Source organism: Lytechinus pictus, chromosome 12, assembly GCF_037042905.1.
Source record: "Lytechinus pictus isolate F3 Inbred chromosome 12, Lp3.0, whole genome shotgun sequence".
Lineage (NCBI taxonomy): Eukaryota > Metazoa > Echinodermata > Echinoidea > Temnopleuroida > Toxopneustidae > Lytechinus > Lytechinus pictus.
Window position 1 is genome coordinate 160,297 of NC_087256.1, and position 21,384 is coordinate 181,680.

Sequence of the window (21,384 nt, forward strand, 5' to 3'; positions counted from 1 at the left end):
AAAACAGCTAATCGCATTCCACATGTTCATTCAAGCGTGGATATTTAATTAAACGCCTTTTAATCATTGAAGCATGTTAATTGGTTGTGAACATAACGAACAAGTTGAGAAAAGATCATTTTCAGTTCCCAAAATGAACCAATACTTGCCTATGATATTTGAAAATCGTATTTTTTGTTTTCAATAAATGTTCATTGAACCGTGAAACGATGAATATTGTTGAAGAAACTCTTCCAAAAATAACTGTCATCATATTTTATCATTTTTATTGATATAAATGTGTAAAAAATCCAATTATAGCAAATTTGGACTTGTGTTTATTCAACCGTGAAATTTAGCCAAAAAAGTTGTATCGTCTTTTATAGAGTACCTTTTACAAGCCTTCTGACTATTTTTTATGATGAGAATGTGGAATTAGTTCCAATAAAATGGAATCAAAGTCATGATATTTGGCTTGTGACTTTTGAAAAGTGACATTTTTGCCTTCTGACGGTGCTCACTGAAGCATGAAGTGAAATACGTCCATAACGTTTACTCAGAGGGTAGCTTATAAAATTACCTACACGCTCATGTAAAAATATATCAAAAACTCGCATTGGTTCAGAAATTATTGATGTTTGTTTAAGGGGGGACTTACTTTTTTTGTTGTGTATATATATATATATATATATATATATATGTTAATTGTTATGAAATTCATGGTTAATGCAGCAATTGATAGTCTCTCTACAAACAAAAACCTTTACCGTTGGAGGAAAAGAATCTCAGACAAATGTAATCATTGAAACTCTACTGGTACATTACACCATGTTCTCAATAATTGCGAAAAGATACTCAACCCATATACCTGGTGCCATAACAACATAATACACATCATACTAAAAAACATAAAACCCACCACAAGCAATACCAACAGTGTTTATGCAGACATCGAAGGGGAAAATATCAATGGGGGCACCATACCAACACACATAATACCAACCCAACAAAAAACAGATATTTGCTTCATTGACAACAATAATAAAACTATCATCGAACTTACTGTACCATTCGAAACAAATATCGAAAACGCACATCAACATAAACAAGACAGATACACAGGACTCGTACAAGACATCACGGCAACAGGTTGGAGGAGCAATCTCATATCCATTGAAATTGGTTCACATGTTCTGATAACCCCCCAAAATAAATATTGAATGAAAGAAATACTCAAGCTCAGTACCCACTCACACAGATATCCAGATTTTTTGGACCAAATAGTTAAGACTGTTCTTTTTAATTCTTACGTAATATTTCAAGGCAGCGTGAGCCAACATGGCAGATTGACCAATACATGAAAGTATAATAGATTTTTATATAACCTAATGTTAAATAAATTGACTGTTCCTTAGCAGATAATTTACCAATCTGATTATATTAACCCATATTCAAATCTGTCATTGCTTAATATCAACCCAACATACCACAATAAATTCATGCAATTTTAGGAAGAGACTTAGTTAATATTGTACCCAAGATCATGCTCGTATACAAGTTACGATAGTATTGTTCCATTCTCTCCCTCCCCCTTACTTCTACCAAAAACTCAGTCTCTCTCTCCCTCCCTCTCCCGCTTTCTCTTTATGCTACCTCCCCAGTGCCACTTGTACACATCTTTATTGTTACCACTGTTTGGATCTACAACTACATATATTGTATTTTTTTGCCATTTCATGACAATGTTGTATATTGTATTGATCAGTAAATGATGTATTATTCCGATCTCTCTTCTTCTCTTTATCTTTTTGCTTTTTCTTATGTTTTTTTTTCTCTCTCCCTCTATGTACATATCTTTCTATCTCTCTTTCTATCCTACTGCTCAAAATCTCTGGTCGGATCTATATATATTGCTGTTTTTACAATTCCATAACATTGTTGTATATTATTGTATTGAACAGTATCATGATGTATTATTCCAATCTCTCTTCTTCGATCCTATTTATCTAATGCATTTTCGTTTTTTTCTCTCGCTCTCCCCCTCTGTCACTTCTACTTTCCCTCTATTTTTTTTCTATCTCTCTCTATCTTACTGCGTACCATGTGTATGCTTCCATCGTTGTTTTAATTTATTTATAACATATTTTAGATATTTAATGTTATTATCATTATATTACTGTATCGAACAGTAATATAATAATGTATTATGATTGTATTGTATAATGTACTGTGATTTAAAGGACAAGTCCACCCCAACAAAAAAATGATTTGAATAAAAAGAGGAAAATCCAACAAGCATAGCATTGAAAATTTCATCAAAATTGGATGTAAAATAAGAGAGTTATGACATTTTAAAGTTTTGTTTAATTTCACAAGATAGTTATATAAACATCCCGGTCGGTATGCAAATGAAGGAACTGATGACATCACTCACTCACTATTTCTTTTGTATTTTATTATATGAAACATGAAATATTCTTATTTTCTCCTCGTTGTCCTATGAAACAAAGTTTTATGTCTCCCTGAACAGGTGGAATTACCATTGTTTAACATTTTATGGTTCAGTCAAGTTGATCCTTACTGTCAAATCTGTAAAAATTGAAATATTGTATAATTCAAACAATAAAAAACGAAATAGTGAGGGACATCATCGATTCTCTCATTTGCATGTGACTAAATTGTGCATATAACTATTTTGTGAAAAATAAGCTAACTTTTAAAATGTCATAACTTTCTTATTTTACATCCATTTTGATGAAATTTTCAGCATTATGCTTGTTTGATTTTTCTCTATTGATTTAAATCAACATTTTTCTGAGGTGGACTTGACCTTTAACTATCATGTAATAATGTTAATTTAACCTGCCGGCCAACCTGATAGGTTGCCGGGCCTGGTTCTTGATCTCTAATAAAGACATGATGTACTACTAATTGTATTCCCAACAGGTGCTAATGGACAATACTTTAGGTTCTGCAGAGTCAAGCTGCTGCATCATATTATTGTCATCAAATTTGGTACCCACGGGCAAAATGTGGGCAGTGTCATTGTTGCCATGATAATTGTATTTGTCAAATTTCTGTGTGAGCTCTATATATCACAATAATGGATGATGCAGTGGGTTCGGGGGATACATGTACTCGGCCGCGCGAACCGGCGAGCATCTCTAGTTAAATTCTATAACATATTCTCAAAAAAATATTTAACCACTTCATTCTAAAGTCAAATTAAACTCATTGAACCACTGGAAAGAGTAAAAGTTACACTTGTATGTTTCTTTTTGTATGAACTATTTTTTTTTTTTGGATAAATAAGTGAAGTTGTGTGTGGAAAGATACCTTGAACATAATTTTCTTCTCCTGTTTTCTCTTGATTGTGCAAAAACTTTTTATTTTGAACCTAAATAATATTCACAGTGTATATGATAAGCTGAATGTTACTCTTAATACATGTATGTGGTACAGGGTTCCTTTTAATTGGGTCAAGCTAATCACTTTTTCCACAAAGATAAATTTCTGAAATCAAAGTATTGATTGGCTGAATAAGGTTTCAAAACAGCAGGAATAACCAAATGGAGAGAGAGTGACCTTAAAAAAAGGCCCTAGCATGGAAACTGTTTGATTTTTGGTGGGTGTGTGGTATCTGAACAAAAAGAGTACTGTGTTTTGTTTACAAGCTGTTAATGTGCTTGGCCTGTGAAAAGTGTGATCTTGACCCAATTACACAACAAAATCTTTTGAACCCTTTACCATTTTATTATCTTGATCACAAATAAATTGTAAAAACAACTTTTGTCAAGTGAAAAATTACTATTGTGTGGTATGTAATAGATCAAAAGTTTCACTTTATTTTGATACAAAAGCTTTAAATAAATCAAAACAGATGACTTAACATGATACTTTCTTGTGATGTTTCTCCGAAAGGATCTACAAGAATCATAATCAAACAAATGTCATCAATGGTTTCATCAGAGGTTTTTCCAACAGAAGGTCTGAGAGCATTTTTAATGTTTGAGATAGTATTGAAGCTTTCATGATCCAGACTCTTTTTGTTTGATAACTTCCCTAAGATGTTCCTCCACTTGATGTTTATCAAGAACATCCCAAGTCTTTGTCTTTGGGTGAGCAAAGGTAGGTTCATTAGATGGGAACTCAGTGATGTTCAGGTTTGTTGGTTTGTTTATAAATGGATGCCAGGCACCTTGAATACTGGGGAAGTCAGTATGCTGAGACTTGCGCAATCGAACCACCTCATTTCCTGACTGAGTACGTAAAAGTTCAACCTGTGAAGAAACCTCTTCTCTGTCTAGTTTGCTCAGCTGAACAGATCGCTTGGTGCCATTCACTGCCAAGAAATGGTGAAAACAAACAAAAAATTATGAAATAATCTCATCACATTATGTTCTAACAAACTCAATGAGGACACAAAATCTGTGGTTTGTGGGCAAAATGTAGAAGTTGCAGTAACAGCGAGCTAGCCGAATCTTGCATTTTTTTCTTGTCCCATGTGTTACTCTGGCAGTCTCACCTGCATCGCGCGATTCAATATAGCAGCAGTGCTGACTTTGAAAACTACTATAAAATAATTATTCACAAAAAACACCATTAATATAATGATACAATACTACGTTAATTGACAATGAATGCCATTTGACCTTGATCATGCGACCTATAAAGACCTGTCAGTAATACTTGATTGCCCCTATATCCACATTTTATAAACTATATCTATAAACTTTGAAAGTTATTACAGCAATCTAATAATTACCTCCAAAATGGCCAAAGTTCAATGATCTTGAAATAAAATTAATGACCTATGACTTTGGTCATGTGACCTGAAACTCACATGGGATGTTCAGTGATACTTGATTACTCTTATGTCCAAGTTTTATGATCTAGATCCATACACTTTCAGAGATATGATGGTCATAAATTCAACAAATACCCCCAACATGGCCAAAGTCCATTGACCTTTGACTTTGGTCATGTGACCTGAAACTCGCACAGGATGTTCAGTGATACTTGATAACTCTTATGTCCAAGTTTTATGAACTAGACCAATACACTAACAGTTATGATAGTAATTCAAATATCCCCAATATGGCCAAAGTTCATTGACCTTAATAGACCTTTGACCTTGATCATGTGACCTTCGACTGCAGCATAACATGCAGGTCCCCCAGTCCATCTACCATCCAAGTTTGGTTGAAAAGTGACTTACGGTTGTGGAGTTACGTGTCATAAGGTTTGTGACGGACGACATTTGGATCCCTCAGTCTCGCCTTCACCTCTGGTGGGTGAGACAAAAACACGGTACACCAAATATGATTTTTGTTAGATGATTGGATTTTTTTTTTGCAGTTTGAACCTTTTTCCTCTTTCTTTCTTTTCTATCCTTCCTGCTTGCCCCTTTTTGTTCCATCTATCTTTCTTTCCTGATCCTTCCTCTCCCTTGTTTTTCGTTCTTTCTCTCCTTCCATTATGTTCTTTTTTTCATTCTCTTCCTTCATTCTTTCCTCCCCCTCTTTCCTCAGGACTTTCTTTCGTTCTTTATTTTATTTTTCCCTTATTCTTTCTTTCCCTCCCTTCATTCCTTCCTTCCTCCTTCCCTTCCTCTTTTTCTTCTTTGTTTCGTTCCTTCATTCTTTCTTCCTCCTTTATTCTTACTTTCTTTTTTCCTTTCTCTCCTTTATTTTGTCTTTCACACATTTATTCATCTTCCCTTCCTTTTCTTTCTTTCTATATTCATTTCAAAGAATGACAGAAAACTTTTTTCTCTTTTATTCTTTCTTTTTTAAAATTTTATCCTAATATTTTAACTTTCTTTTATTTTTATATTATTTTCCTTCATTTCCCCTTCATTTTTTTCTTTCTTTCTGCTCAATTCACCTCTTTTCTTTCGTCTTTTCTTTCTTTCCATTCTTTCATTTACCCTCCCAATTCTTTTATTTTTTTTTACACGTCTAACACTGTAGCCTTCTTTGTTGATCGTTTTTTTTTATTAAGACCTGGCTCGGTCGATCCGCTCGTGCAGCGTGCTTTGTCGATAGTCCTGTATATCATTTTGTGAAATCTGGTTGACATACTCAACAAAAGATGAGTGTGTCGACTAGGAAAGGCAATGGACAATGGTCACCTCACCATCTTATAAAATAAGTCCCAGTCTCCTCTCCTTCAAGTCTGCCATTATCATGTTTCATTCATTCATTCATTGCATTTCATACATACATTGCCTTATATCTGAATTGCATTAGCTTTTTTAATGAATAGCCTTTTTAATGCATTATACTATGTTTTTTTACTACATGTATATAACTTATTGTGCCAACACCAACTTGTAAACATGAATTTTCCAGCTCCTGATTATCAATAAAGACCATTTTTTAATTGAATTGAATTATTAATTCATGGTTAGGTGCCACTTTTCACCTCTTTCAGGTTTTGGACTTTTGGTCCATTGCACAAAAATAGCGGTAGCTAGATTAAATGTTTTGGTATGCACATGATAGACCCATACAGGGTCTACCTCCCATAGCATAACAAAATTCCAACTAAAAAGTGTCTGTTAGCAGTAGTAGCCTGTTGCATAAAACTTTTTACCCGAGAAAACTCCGGTAAAAACTGAAAACTAAGGTTAGTCTGATTTCTGCCATTGACTTTAACACAGGGCAAAAACTCAGGTAAAAAATACCTGAGTTTTCTCAGGTAAAAAGTTTTATGCAACAGGCCCCAGATGTGTCCAAATTTGACCTAGCTGATGTCAACCTGGCAAACATGCATTTCTTCTCAACTTTGCCATTCCTTAACTAATCTAGAAATTGACCAAATGAGTATAGTAGTTTTATATAATGGGTAGTTAAAAAAAATCATAAGACTTTGAAAAAATCTGATTATTCTTTAGTACATTTTTTTCAAAGCCAAATTTGTCGTGCGGATGTGACATTGACCACGTTCTCACTAAGTTCTTAAAACTGGTTTACTGGAAACTAGTTTAGTGGAAACTATTTTAACGCCTAGTGAGAACTGTTGAAGCAGACTTGGAAGCGATCTTCCAAACCAGTTCAGAAAACCACCACGCGATGTGGTTTTCAAGATCACTTCGCCTCAGTAAACTGGTTTTAGTGCACGTGAGGACACAACCGTTCTTCGTGAAGTGATCTTCGCACATTTTGAGCACGCTAATCACACACTGTGTGTGGAATGCCTATGCTGCGGTTTCAAATTTCGTGCGAAGCATGTCACCCCACTGAGAGTGTTCCCATATCAACAAGAACGCTTTATGTGAAAACCACTTTCGGGTGATCAAATGGGAACGCTAGCAAAGCGATCTTCCATACTGGTTTCCTGAACAGGTTTCCAGTAAACCAGTTTTAGAAAGTATAATGAGAACGGTGACAGACATTCCGTTATCCAAAGTCACTCATACATGACCATTTAGGCACCATTTTGTAAATTTCAAGTCAATTTTCATACCGTTCCTAATTCTATCGTCTCCTTCATATGCTAGACTTCTAACAAACTGCCTTAGATTGTATAAGAGTTGCTCTTTCATATTATTATATGACTTGTCCTTCAAAATACCATCTTCATGCCTAAAAAATTCAAATAAAAAATAGTTTCCCTTCAAATACTTCATAATGAAGTGCAGTCGGAAAATCAGAAAATAGCCATTAGATAACTTCCTTGTTTTCATTCATTTCGGTCTCAGATTTTCATGGTTTGGTTATGGTATCATCCCTAAAAATTCAAATGTGCATCAGTACTTTTAGAAATAGCGCCCTCTAAAAAAAAGGCTCTAATGATTTGAAAATGTTTGATTGGGCTCCTGCCCTGGCCCCGTTCCTCATCCAAATTCCTCAGAATTTGGCAGACATGGTCTGTTACTCTCTTAGCACCCCTAGTTGTGCACTTGACATTCAGCTTTCCAAAATCACTCATGCATGACCATCCACGCGCCATTTTGTAAATTTCAAGTCCATTTGCATACCATTCCTAATCCTTTCGTATCTCTTGCATGCTACAGACTTCTAACAAATTGCTGTGGATTGTTTAAGAGTTGCTCTTTCATATGAAAATATGACTTGCCCTTCAAAATGTCATCTTCATGCCCTAAATTCAATTCCAAAATAGGACTTTAAAAACTTCATATTTACTGACATACAAAGTCAGAAAATCGTAAAATAGCTGTAACTTCCCTGTTTTCATTCATTTCTATCTCATATTTTCATGGTTTGGTTTATGGTATCATCCCTCAAAATTCAATGGTTTTTCACAGATCAGTGTCCATTACTTTTAGACATAGTGCCCTCTAATGTTTTGAAAATGTTTGCATAGATTGCTATTTACTTAATTGTTTCTACTAATTCAAATCTCATATCTTCAGTCATTTCTTACGGTATTATTGCGCATATGAAGAGCTTGATTCCAAAAGGGGCTAAATCCACTTGACAAAAATCTTTTTTTGTTAATACAAAAACCGAGTTACACTGTATATCCAAAACAGTTTTGTTCCGAAAGGAGCTAAATCCACTACGGTAAATGGTTATTCAAAATCGGTTATTTTTCCTATTTTACATAAAGTTTATGCATTCAATTTTTTAGGTACATGTTCACACCAGTGCAAATTTTGATGAAAATAACAGAATTTTACAATTTTTATGAATATTTTTGTATTAAGCTCCTTTTGGAATTAGATATCGAAAAGTCACTGTCCTTTAGAAATAACAAAATATCTCCTTTTTTTTTCTTTTTAAAATTTTCAATGGATAAACATCAGAAAAGATATACTCTGCTAGCCATAACGTTATTTATGTGTTTCATGTTCAATTTCTAATATTAAAGATGTTTAAATTGGCATAACAAAACATTTTACTATGGTTTTGTTCCAAAAGGAGCTAAATCCATGAAAAATTAATTTTAAAAATTCTTTAAATATTGAAAATGAATGCTAGATTTTGGAAAACATGATTTAATTAATCTAAGATGATAGTACTATCTTAAATTTACAGAAAAATATCAAAAGTGGATTTAGCCCATTTTGGAACAAACTCTTTCATATATGAGCTGAATTTCACACATCAGTAATCATCTGTTATATGTATAGCGCCCTCTAATGTTTCGAAATTACTTTATATCTTTATATACATTGCTATATAACTTTGTTTCTATTCTTTTAAATCTCATATTTTCATGAATTGCTAATTGTATCATATTCCACACTACTTTGAGCCGCCTTTCATGCATTTGTTATTATCCATTAGTGAGTTAGCGCCCTCTGTTTCAGAATTGCTTATCTTTACATAAATTGCCAGAGCTTTCTTGTTTCTATTTATTTGCATAGATAATATTTTCAGGGATTTCTTATGGTATTATTGCGCATATATGAGTCACATTTCACGCATCAGTAATTATCTGTTAATATGGATGTTTCAAAATTGCTTATCTTTGTAAAATATCCACAACGTACCCGTTTCTATTCGTTCAAATTTCTTATTTTCAGGTATTGCTTTAATGCTTATCTTTTTTATTGCGAAACCTAAAAAATTACATGCGTTAATGCATGCACATCGTTCTGATATGATTGAAGTTCTAGTTTATATTTGGTATTCAGTTTGCACTTATTAGGAAAAAAACATGTACAAGTAGGGTACTGTACACCTTGGCCCGTATTCCAAACTCAGGTTTAACAATAGAGAGCCAATTGGGACACAAATACTAAACAGTACACATCCAATTTACTAACTCATATGACAGCCAAACTGTTCATAAATGTCTTGGAATGATAACTGACAAAGTATTTTTCCTCATTATGAGAGCAAAAGGAAACAAAATGGTAAACAAAAAAATATACAACATCAACAGAATTTTTGGCTCCCCATAATTTTAGCACAGAGTTAAACCGTGGTCTAAGTTAAACCTGACTTCAAAAGGTCCTTGAATTTTTCTCTCATGTGCATAAAACACAAACATCGTGACTCTTGATCTTGAAAGCAAACACTCAAGCTGCTCTGACGGAGCTTGAAAAAATCCAAGCAAATACTTATGAAATTGTAAACAAAATTTTCACCTTGCGCATCTGCTTTTAATAGCAATTGCTTTATAATCGTCAAGCAATGGCAGCTGGCAGTTATTAATCGCTAAGTAAAATCCAAGCAACAGCCTCCCAAAAGCAATTGCTACTTTTTATGCATTTAATGATTTTTTGACCCAATATGTGTTTATTATGGTGTAATTTGTCTCAGCAAATGCCATATCTCAATACTACTATTTACTAGGAAGATATTGCTGAGCATTATTACATCCTGCATGCTGATCAGAACAAGACAATACAGATAAAATAAACGATTGTAATTGCAGCAAACTCATGATTTCATGATAAGTTCTTTAAACCAAGGTTTAAATTGTTATAATATAGCAGAAAATACAGAAATTTGGATAGCCATTTTATTGGATTCTGTACAAACTCATCTAGAAAATGAGCATTACAATAACTGGCATTTATCTTTAATAGAGAATGTAGGTAACATACCATTACACAATAATGTATGAATATAGTATACTCACAAAACTCAGCAACTATCCTTGGATTAGAAAACTTGTTATGTGGAGTGACGTAAAGAACAATCTGTGGATTCTTACGAGCAAAGTCTATGATATCTTCTTCAACATAATCTCTGGAAACAAAACAAATTATAAAACTTGTTTTTATTAATACAGCCAAAAAATAATAATTAGAAAAAATAAATTCACTATAGCCTTGAGGCTAACTAGTCAAAATATTATCTTATAATCACACTAAAAACCATGGCGTTCAGTTTCAGCAAATCGTAACTCAGTGAGTTAGTAGACGAAAAATAGGTACATTAGGACAAGGTTCAAATCTAACCAGAATTTGAAGAAAAAAGAGACAAAAGAGAGGGTTTTGCTGTAGATTTTTTTTAAATAGTGGAAGGGACACATGTAATTCTTTCCACTTTTGAGGTGTGGAAACACTGGTTCCAGCACAAGAACTCCAGATTAACTTTTACATGTAGGGGAAGGCGGGGTAAGTTGTGACACTCTTTGCTTTTTGCATGTTAGAATTGATATGATTAATAATCTTGTAGAAATTAGTACATTGCCTTAACCCTGTCTTTACTTGGCTATTTCAGACCAACCTATACCAACATAGGGCAAGTACAAGAATTTGCGGTATTGGACATTTCAGAGGCTTTAATGACCTGAAAAAAATAGCGTTAAATGACTTCGATTAGATTGAATACCCTCATGATGGTAGATATCTAGAAGTATAATCATGCAAAAATGGTAACATATAACCTTGACCTTTTAGAGAGAAAAGATGTGCCGTTACGTATAGGACGCAGAAAAAATACAATTTTTAAAATATTTTTTTTCAACTTGAGAATTCTCTGAAAGTATTTCATTTGACAACTTGTTACTAATTTTGGGAGATGAGTTCGATTTGCGTTCAATCGCAAGTTTTTTGCAACACCCCAAGTTGACTGCAGCTCTACACGCGTGTGGTATCTTGGTATCGATAACACAAGACTCCAAAATGGCGACGTAAACAGACTGGGTAAGTAAACGCTCGTGCTCTTATGTTTTCTTTCAAATTTAGTACTATTTATTTAATAAATATAAGGACCTTTATTAAAAACGGGGGGTTAATATTGTTTGGGCCCATTTACGTTAGTTTGGGCTCCAAACGCAAAGGAAAACATGTGATTTAGGTTTACTTTCACCGTGGGAATCTTATCTCGGCATACTCGTGATATAGGCCCCGCTCGAGAAAAAAATTGTAATCGATCATACCTCAATATCTAGGTTGCTAACTTCAGCTCACTATATATACTCGTGATATAGGCCCCGCTGCTGTGTTGAATGGCTTAGAATGTCCGTTCGCGGGGCCTGTTTCACGAGTATAATACTATAACCGTTATATAGGCCCCGCACTACGGCACTTAATAACTATATTTTAAGTAAATCGACAAATAAATTTCAGAAAAAGTAAATACATACACATTTTTATCATTCTCTCTCCTTGTTTATTTGGAAAATAAATTGGAGGCCCTCCCCCTCCAGCGCCGCCCATGATAATTCTCACCGGCCAGGGAAACAAGCCCCACGACCATGTTATTTTCCATGATATAACAGTGCAAGGGGCCTCGATAACGAGTATACTAATAGCCGTCATCCGAGCCCCACACAAGTGCGAATGCTGGGAAAAGCGCATTGGACGGGGCCTGTTGCGCGACTATCTTAGGATGCAAGTTTAATAATATACTTGTGATATAGGCCCCGCTACTGTGTTGGAGTGTCTGAAGTGCCATAGTGCGGGGCCTATATAACGGTTATAGTATTATACTCGTGAAACAGGCCCGCGAACGGACATTCTAAGCCATTCAACACAGCAAAGATAATTACAAAATGAATAATACGGATAAAGTATGGTATTGAAACTACTTGTGTTGCGGAATTCTAAAAAGGAAAGAGATGGGGAGGAGGAGAGGCAGATAGAGAGAGAGGGGGTGGAAAGGGATAGAGAGAAAGAGAGGGGAGTGAAGGGAAGGAGTGGAGCAGAAAGTCAGAAGAAAAGAAGGTACAAACATTATGAAATAGGTAAAAACATGAAGTAAGGCTGCAAAATTTTACGTTAGAATAAACAATTCCCCTCTGTTCCTCATCTTTTCTTGCTCTTGACGTCGCGCGGCTTGTCGAACGACAACATCATATTTTGGCCTAAAGAGGGCGCGCGATTTATATTCATATCAAAGACATGACAAGGGAAAGACTAGGCATCTACATTATTTTACACGCAAATCGACGCAAGGCATTACGCGAAGTCCATGAAGTGTCCAATCTTTTCATTGTATAGACTTTGGTATACCGTATTATTGACGTTCGTTAAAGCTTGTACTGCTGGTTTCTTTCCAGGCATGTGTATTTTTTCAATTTTTTTTTATTAGTCATCGCTTTAAATTAATTGCAAAAAAGTGTTATCATCGCCAATAGTAATCTTGAATTATGTTTTTGAAGGTATTTCATTTATTGGTGCCCATAATTAGTAAATTAATCATAAGAATTGCGCATTCAAAGAATTTAGACACGGTTATAAAATTACCGAGGAGCTGAATCAAGGTTGTGAAATTTATTAGCGCCACCAACGGGCTTCCTTGTATTTCCGTAGAAGAGACAAACGAAGTCACTTGCTAGGCCGAGGTAAGCGAAATTTGCTCTTTTTGTAATGAAATTATTTCAAAATCATATGTATAATTTTGTTATGTATTGCTACTTACCGGAAAGAGCCCCGGTGCGTAGCGAGAAGGAGTTTCGGCAAATATTACTTCAGCAATGAAGCGATATTTGCCGACTACTTCGAAATCCAGGGTCAAACACGGTCCCTTGTACGAGGTTAGTATATATACGGTACTAACCTCGTATTATTAGTGTGAGTGGCCCGAGGTAGCCTACGTAGGACCACTCATGGGATCAATGCATCTCGCCTGCGAAGGATTCATATGCACATGGTGCACGCGAATCTTTCACACACTTTTTACTAAAATAACTATGCCATTCCTTTTTAAATAATGTTTCTAATTGTGCTATGACACTTACCGAACCATATGGATCGTTTCTTGACTTCTCTTTGGTGTGTTTTTTAATAAAATAAAAGCATTTTCTCGTGATCTTCACGTAGATGCCGCAGTATGATCGTGGATATCAACTTTTGCCTAAAGAGGGCGCGCGATATTATTCACAAGACGTTTGTTTACGATCTGCAGCTTGTACTGCTAGCTGCATTTTAGACGCTCAGCATTATTTTCCTGTTTCTGTTTTTTTTTTTTTTTTTTTTTGCTGTCAAGCGGTATTTTCGATTGTAGTGCCATCAGCGATGATGAAATGTAAAGAGTCGCCTTGAAATGAAGAAAAATTGTGTCACATTAATTCGTTAGTTTGTTTCCTATTTTTTTTCACTTTTTTCTTCTTCCTCATCTATGATCAAAGGTGAATACCTTTTTTTGATATCTGTTCTAAAAGCTGGACATTTTAAATATTTTGTTCAAGTAAATAAATCAACAGGATAGTAATCAAAATGCGATAGAGCTGCCCGAGCTGAAAATTCTGATGATACAAGGACTTGAAAATAAAACATTCTGAGCATTTTTTATAACCATAATGAGGAGACATATATATATATATATGAAATAAGCTAACACAAAACGTTTTGGGGACTGTTGAATAAGAATTCATGAGTGGGATAGGTAACTATCCATTGTATTCTTGTTCGTTTTCTATTATTATTTGTGTGTTGTGTTTATTTTTCTTGAAGCACCAAAAGGTGGACATGTCCGCTAAAATATATTAATGAAGTCACCATTATTATCATAAGCTAACGGATCAAAATGCAAGCATGAAACGTGAGCTTCAGTCTTAACGATACTTTTTCATCATATTTTAAAGGTGAATCTCATGATTCAAAATGATAAATGCTTGTCGCACGGGCAGAAATAGCGAGACCAACAGTTATTTTCAATATTCCGAACTGCATTCTGGACGTTGTGTAAGCACATTTGTATATCAATTAAAATGGTGGGCCTTTTTACCTTACAAATTATGCGAGCGCTGAATTTTTGGACATTTAAACCTCAACAAATGGACATTCTAAGCACTTTATAAATATGAACAACATCATAAATGTCACTTACAAAAATGATGCCAGCGCGAAGCTCGTGCTTATAATTTTTGATATTGATGACAGGACTGTATCTAAATGAAAAATAATGCGAGCGCATTTACGCTTAAGATTTGAATTTCGGACTTTATGAAAAGTCCGACAGATTACCTATACTTTTAAAAAAGGAATGACCTCCAGAATTCAAGCGCGAAGCGCCAGTAGATTTATGTTGAAGTATAGACCTAGAACAGGGACGTTGAACCTTTATAATCATGAAAAAGACGGTATGTTTATGAATAAAATATGGAAGTCCAGCGCGAAGCTCGTGCTTATAATTTTTGATATTGATGACAGGACTGTATCTAAATGAAAAATAATGCGAGCGCATTTGCGCTTAAGATTTGAATTTCGGACTTTATGAAAAGTCCGACAGATTACCTATACTTTTAAAAAAGGAATGACCTCCAGAATTCAAGCGCGAAGCGCCAGTAGATTTATGTTGAAGTATAGACCTAGAGCAGGGAAGTTGAACCTTTATAATCATGAAAAAGACGGTATTTTTATGAATAAAATATGGAAGTCCAATTTTGTTTTAGTGTTAATATTTAGATCTTCAAACTTGATATTTTCCTATACCCTTCATCATTCTCTCCCTTTCCCCATTTTCGTTCTCCCTTCTTTTCTTCTCTCCCTTTTATTGAAGACCGTTTTTTTTTTTTTTTGCTTGTCAAATTTTTTGGCGGCCGATTTTGCCCCCCCCCCCCCCCCCCCCCCCGTGGAAAATCCTAGGTACGCCACTGGTTTTATACTTCAACAGAAAACATTTTGTTTTCATTGGAAAATCTCTTAAAGGTCAAGTGCATCCCAGAAAAAAATGTTTGAATAAATAGAGAATTATGAAACAATTAACCGCTGAAAACTTCATCAAAATCGGATGTAAAATAAGAAAGTTATGACATATTAAAGTTTCGCTTATTTATCACAAAACAGTTACATGCACAATTCATTGATATCTAAATGAGAGAGTCAATAATGTCACTCACTATTTCTCTTTTATTGTTCGAATTATACAATATTTCAATTCTCACGACTTTGACCAAATAGGACCCTCTTTAAAGTATATGAGATGCAACCTGTTGATTTTTGGTACAATTTCCTATTATGCGCCGACGACTTGAATCGAGAATGTTCGATAGGAAAAATTCGCATTTCGATTGTTGTTTGCGTAATTTCCACCGCAGTATGAAGGATGACTAAGGACGGACCGAGCGAAGTATCCTGGTTGAGATTTGGAGGTAAGCGATAAAAACACTTTTATAAATAAGTTCCTAATTCCTTTTTAAAATGAACTAAATCATACGATCAAGATTAACATAGGCCTAGTGGAAAGATATTGAAATAGGGTGTCTGGAGAAAAATATTAATTTTCTTATTTCAAGAAAATATCACATTTTCTTTGTGAATTTGAAGAGAAATGACCTTCAGACTGACAGAAATGTAACATTTTTGAAAAAAATCCGATTATTGGCTGCAAAAAAGAAGAATGAAATTAGGTCAATTTTCAGCATTTCTCTGCCATAGACTGTGTAGTTAAGAAATGGACACACACAAATCCAAATTTTTAGCTTCCGAGAGCTGTTATAAATTTATTATTAATGCCAAAAACTTGTCCATAAAGAGTCCAATAGGATTTTTTATGCTCTTTCTGATGGTATGATTTTTATAAAGATTTGGAAACCAGATCACAATGAAAAATTGTGACAAAGTGAAAAAAATTGTGCAAAACAGAAATTTCATTTTCCCATAGAAAACGCATGGGGAAATGGCAATCTCAACACACACACAAATAAGGGTTTGCAATTTATCTCTAAATCCTTATTGAAAATGATCATATAAACTTGTCCTTACTGTCAAAAGAAGCCCCTGAATTTTCTCTTTCCATACATGCCAAACACAAGTTAATAATCAATTCAGATCACATTTTTCTAGTAGCCTGAACTTCCCGAAAAAAATGTGCCACATTTCCCCCTAAATCAGCCTCTCTTATGCTGACACTTTTCAGTGTGGCTTCAGACACCCTAATTGAAAGGTTTGGCGTTTCATAGTCCGTCACATTCGTGTGATAAATGAAAACGTCAAAATGCACTATGTCATGAAATCACATGCGTTGTGCGAGGTTAGTATACTAACCTCGCATGTTGTGTGAGTGATGTAGGACTAGCACATGTCTGGAGTGGAGGTGTCTTTCCAACAATCCAATTTCCAAGCCCAAGGACCATTTTTCGTATCGCCCTAATCGGCTTTGTGAAACAGTTCAGCGATATCTCGTTCCTACGTAGAATGGTTCTACGAAAGACCCTTTCATGCAACATGCCCCAGGTAGGTACGCCACTGATAATTCAAATCTTCATCCAAATCTGTTGAAACTTACCTCAACATAAAGAAAATGTGTCACCCATTACGATGATGCATTGATTAAGACATATGATGAAGAATAACTCAAGTTATGATTTTTTTAAGAAATGATTTCTAAGTATTATCCATTCCGAACGAATTGTCGACCATCGAGTATCAATCACCACCGCGCATGCGCATTCGGGGATTGCCAATTCGGGGCGGAGATTTTACATCGCGCATAAACGCTTCTCGCGGCATGGTGACGAAGCGTAAGTGCGCATCATTTGTGAATGAGATTGGTCATTTTCGCGGCGCTCATAAATATGCATGTGCGTTCATGATACGCATATATCGGAGTATTTTGTTGTTTTTTGCAAGGCACAGTGTGCAAGACGATTGATTTGAGACTTGAAGTTAATTTCACATGTTTTAACTAGATTATCTGAATTACAGTGCACAATTACGACATGGAAGACCATTGGGATGGATTTCAAATATAATATGTAAGTGAGTTGATAACATTTGGTTTTGCATCTTTCTTTTTTCAAGTTGTTTTGAGATCGAGAATTTTTTCTTTCATTTTAATCATCATTTCTTGTTTCTTGTCTGTCCACCGCAATTTTAGTCCTATGTTAAATGTTCCCCTTCAGTACACTGATGCCTGAAAGTATGAATCCGAAAAATGCACCCCCCCCCCCCCCCGCGTTCATCCTTTCTCTCGATCCCTAACAATAACATTAAAAAGGATAATAACATAAGCTGATACTAGATAGAGTTTTGACAAGTTATTAAAGTCGTTTTTTTTTTTTTTTTTGGAGAGGCGGGGTGGGGGGGGGGGGGTAATGTAATTCCCATTCCCCCCTCATTTTTTGTTTTTATTCGTGACTTGATATCCTTGCCTTTACGTGATTTCCTATGCATGCTCAATCCTTGAAACTTTACATAATTTTAAAATATTTTTACAGATCCATAGTACACCATACAGAACTTTTTTTAAAGGAGCTAGTCTCAAGTTTGTCTCTCTGTTTTGTTTCCTTTTCTGTGAGTTCCTTTCTTCTCATTTTGTTCCTCTCCTGTACTAACTTTACAACCATTTGCTTTTGTTTTTGCTCCTCTAGCCTCACTTTTTTCCCAATTTCATTGCATTCATTATTTTGTTTTCTCTTTCATCTACAGGAAATTTTTGTAGCCAGGAGGCTGTATCATTTGATGAAAACATCAGTTTGGATTCGACCTTACCACAGAAATGTTAGGGGCCCTATGAAGCATTGCATCCGCTCTGCCAAACTGCCTCTCACCCGAGATATTTGTAGAACTACACGATGCACTTTCTGCAGCAAGATCCAGCTAAAGTTGTGATGAACTAGCATATAATAGATTTCTTATATTCATAACATTCATCATTCCAGTTCTTAATTGATATTTCAAAAGTTTAATAAATCACTTTACATGCATTTAATATATTTCTTATATTCATATCATTCATCATTCCAGTTCTTAATTGATATTTCAAAAGTTTAATAAATCACTTTACATGCATCATATTGCCTCATAAGATCATTTGGCTTCAGCTCTAAATAATACCCCCCCCCCCAGCAATAAAAAATGAAAATCTAATAAAACAATAGAGCTGCAGGCAGTAGCGTACCTAGGATTTTCCACAGGGGGGGGGGGGGGGCAAAATCGTCCGCCCAAAAATTTGACAAGCAAAAAAGTCTTCAACCACAAATAAAGGATTTCGTACTTTCGGTCTTAAACTTCAAAGGAGGGGGCCACCGGTGGCTCATCAGGGGGGGGGGGGGGGCAGGGATACGTCCCTTGCATGGGTTGTGACTCGTCGGGGGGGCAGTCTGCCCCCCCCCCATAGGTACGCTAGTGGCTGCAGGTCCACCCACCCATCTGTATCAACCATTACCTCCAATGAGAATACCTAATTTTAAATTTTATTGAGCAACTTCATTAATACTGTTAAAATATCCAATTTATATTTTTATGTGGAGTTAATTAATGTAACCAATGCCAACAAGGAAAAAAAATAAAATGAATACTTTCATGTGTCAGTGTGGATTTGTCATTTCTTTTTTAAATTTATTTTAATATTCAGATCTGTATGTGTATCCTTTTTCAACACTAAGTTCCTTCTCTTCTCTACTGCATGTGCCAAATTGTTTGTTTTTTTGCTCATACTTCTTAAATAAATCATGAAAAAATTACATAAAGTCTAAATAAAAATATTTAAACAGACATACAAGAAAAAAAGTGTTAGTTTGGGGTGATAGAAAATGTTAGAAGACAGTTGGGGGGGGGAGATAAATCAATTGTTTCTTTCTTGTCAATCTAAAAGCTGCAATTCACATTTGTGAATAATTAAGTAGTTGGTAGAACAATTCCTGCTTAAAGTTGCAGTCTGAATGGAATGCAGGATCGCCAAGAACAAAGCCCAGAGGCAGAGGTGGGGTTGGTTTTTTTAAGGCGGCATTTCCATCACGCTTTCTTGGAACCACAGATATTCGACGGCTCATGCAGCCCAAGTCTGTTCATTGTTGGGCCCCTCGACTTCAGATCAGTAAGTATTCCCATGCTCAAATGGAGGTAAGAAATTAATCTGAATGAAAATAAAAATATGAAAACAAAAGAAAATTAAAATGATAATGAATTAAATTAGATCTAGGCCATTCATTTTTAAAATAATAAAAAATTTAAGTTTGATTAGGCCAAAAGAAATCATGTTACATGAATTTTCAACAGAATATAATCATCAAATAATAAATCAAGACTAAAGTAAAGGCTAAAATTAGGTTCGAGAAGATTAAGAAAGTTGTTGCGTCATTTGCCATTTTTTTTCAATATTTTATTCAATCAAAATGAATGTGTGTCAGTGTGGGATGTATTTCTGATTTCTACATTTGTGTCTGGTTTTCAATTCCTAATTTATAAAAAAGAAAAAGTTTTTTTAAATCAAAGAAATACCAGACATATCACGGTAGACGGTCTGCTACACAAATTCCAATGCGCAGGACTACACACCGCGGGCAACCAAAAACCCTAGCAGCCGCCATAAATTAGCCCGCGAAACGCGTCGCCAAACTTCCCACGAAAATCCCACGAAACAAATAGCAAGGGCGTTTAACATTCGTCCGTGGCAAATGGTGGCAAGAAATGCTGCCATGAATGAGGTAAGAAATGAAAGCTTACGACTTCAATTTTCGAGTAGCATATGTATTTTTAGCGTAATATGTCTGATAATTCCATGAAAATAACATATAATGATGATTTGATGCATAAACTGTACTTACAGACTGTTTTAGTGCAATTTTTGTTCCGATCTCGACCCTCCGTCGCAAGAGCTTACCGTGCAGTATAGCTGAATGCATTGGGAAGATGATGTCATCGTTTTCATTCCCATTGATATACGTTTACCATCCTAGACAGGAGACTCAAGTAGGGCTTGCCGTTATTGCTCGCACCGGCTCCCGAAGCAGCTTGTCGCCATTTTCGTACGCGAAAATGATGACGCGAAAATCGCGCCCTCTCGCGCTAGAGTAGCGTACCTACCCCAGGCCACACACGTATTGCGAGGTTAGTAATAGTATTATACTAACCTCGCACCACGAACCGCGTTTGGCAGTGGATTTCTAACTAGTGCTGGGTAGCGCGTGCTGGGATCTCACTTCTTGGGTCCACAACACACGACTTCTATGGCTTGATTTTTCGGTGCGCGGCGGCATGTAATGAACCCTTGGCTTGGCCCTTGGGTGCCCCAGGCCAGGCTAGCCCGTTAGTATGTAATACGGTACCTCGGCTCGAGAGTCGTACTAGTGTGACTGTGAGTGAGGCTTGCCAAGCGGGGAGCTCCCTGACCATCACCATGGCATGGGCCGGGTTACCGATAACGTTAGGCGGTACGCCTTTAGTCTTTACGAACCATCGCCTGGGTCCTAACCCTATCATCTAGATCATCTACTCACCGAACGCCTCTGCTTGTTCCATGAACTTTGCTGAACTGAAAACTCAATCGTTGCACTTGACAAACATAGCGCCCGACTCCGTTTTGTAGCACCGATTTCAGAAATGCTGACGGCAATTGTCGGTTTGCCATTTTGTATTAACTGTACACGATCGACCGGCCTGCGCCTGCGCTAGCTGCGCGCGCCTGACCAACGAACATAGAGGGCAGCAACACACAGCAAACAAGACCAGGGGCCTGTTGCAGAAAGAGTTAAAATCGATCGAAACTCTAAAAATCATGTGCAACTTGATTTTCAACCAATCAACAGCGCGCATTTGGGACTTACAATTGATTTTTTGGCTTGCGTTTAAACGCAACTCTTTCTGCA

The 21,384-nt window shown here is 35.8% G+C and overlaps 1 protein-coding gene across 1 annotated transcript; it reads right to left on the reverse strand.

Annotated features, from left to right (window-relative positions):
* Positions 1-1,263: 1,263 nt before the first annotated feature.
* LOC129273302 (large ribosomal subunit protein mL43-like) lies at positions 1,264-20,589 on the reverse strand. The gene is made up of 4 exons (XM_064107405.1): positions 20,344-20,589; positions 17,082-19,652; positions 10,540-10,649; positions 1,264-4,321 (listed from the first exon to the last, which is right to left on the reverse strand). Exons 2-4 carry the CDS (start codon positions 17,087-17,089, stop codon positions 4,008-4,010), a joined length of 432 nt encoding a protein of 143 aa, XP_063963475.1. The 5' UTR covers positions 17,090-19,652; positions 20,344-20,589; the 3' UTR covers positions 1,264-4,007.
* Positions 20,590-21,384: the final 795 nt, after the last annotated feature.

Bases quoted from the DNA above. Each gene is read 5' to 3' on its own strand.
- LOC129273302 (XM_064107405.1), bottom strand. The intron at 4,322-10,539 runs GTGAGTATACTA...ATTTCTTGGCAG, and splicing joins AAGGATAGTTGCTGAGTTTT to TGAATGGCACCAAGCGATCT.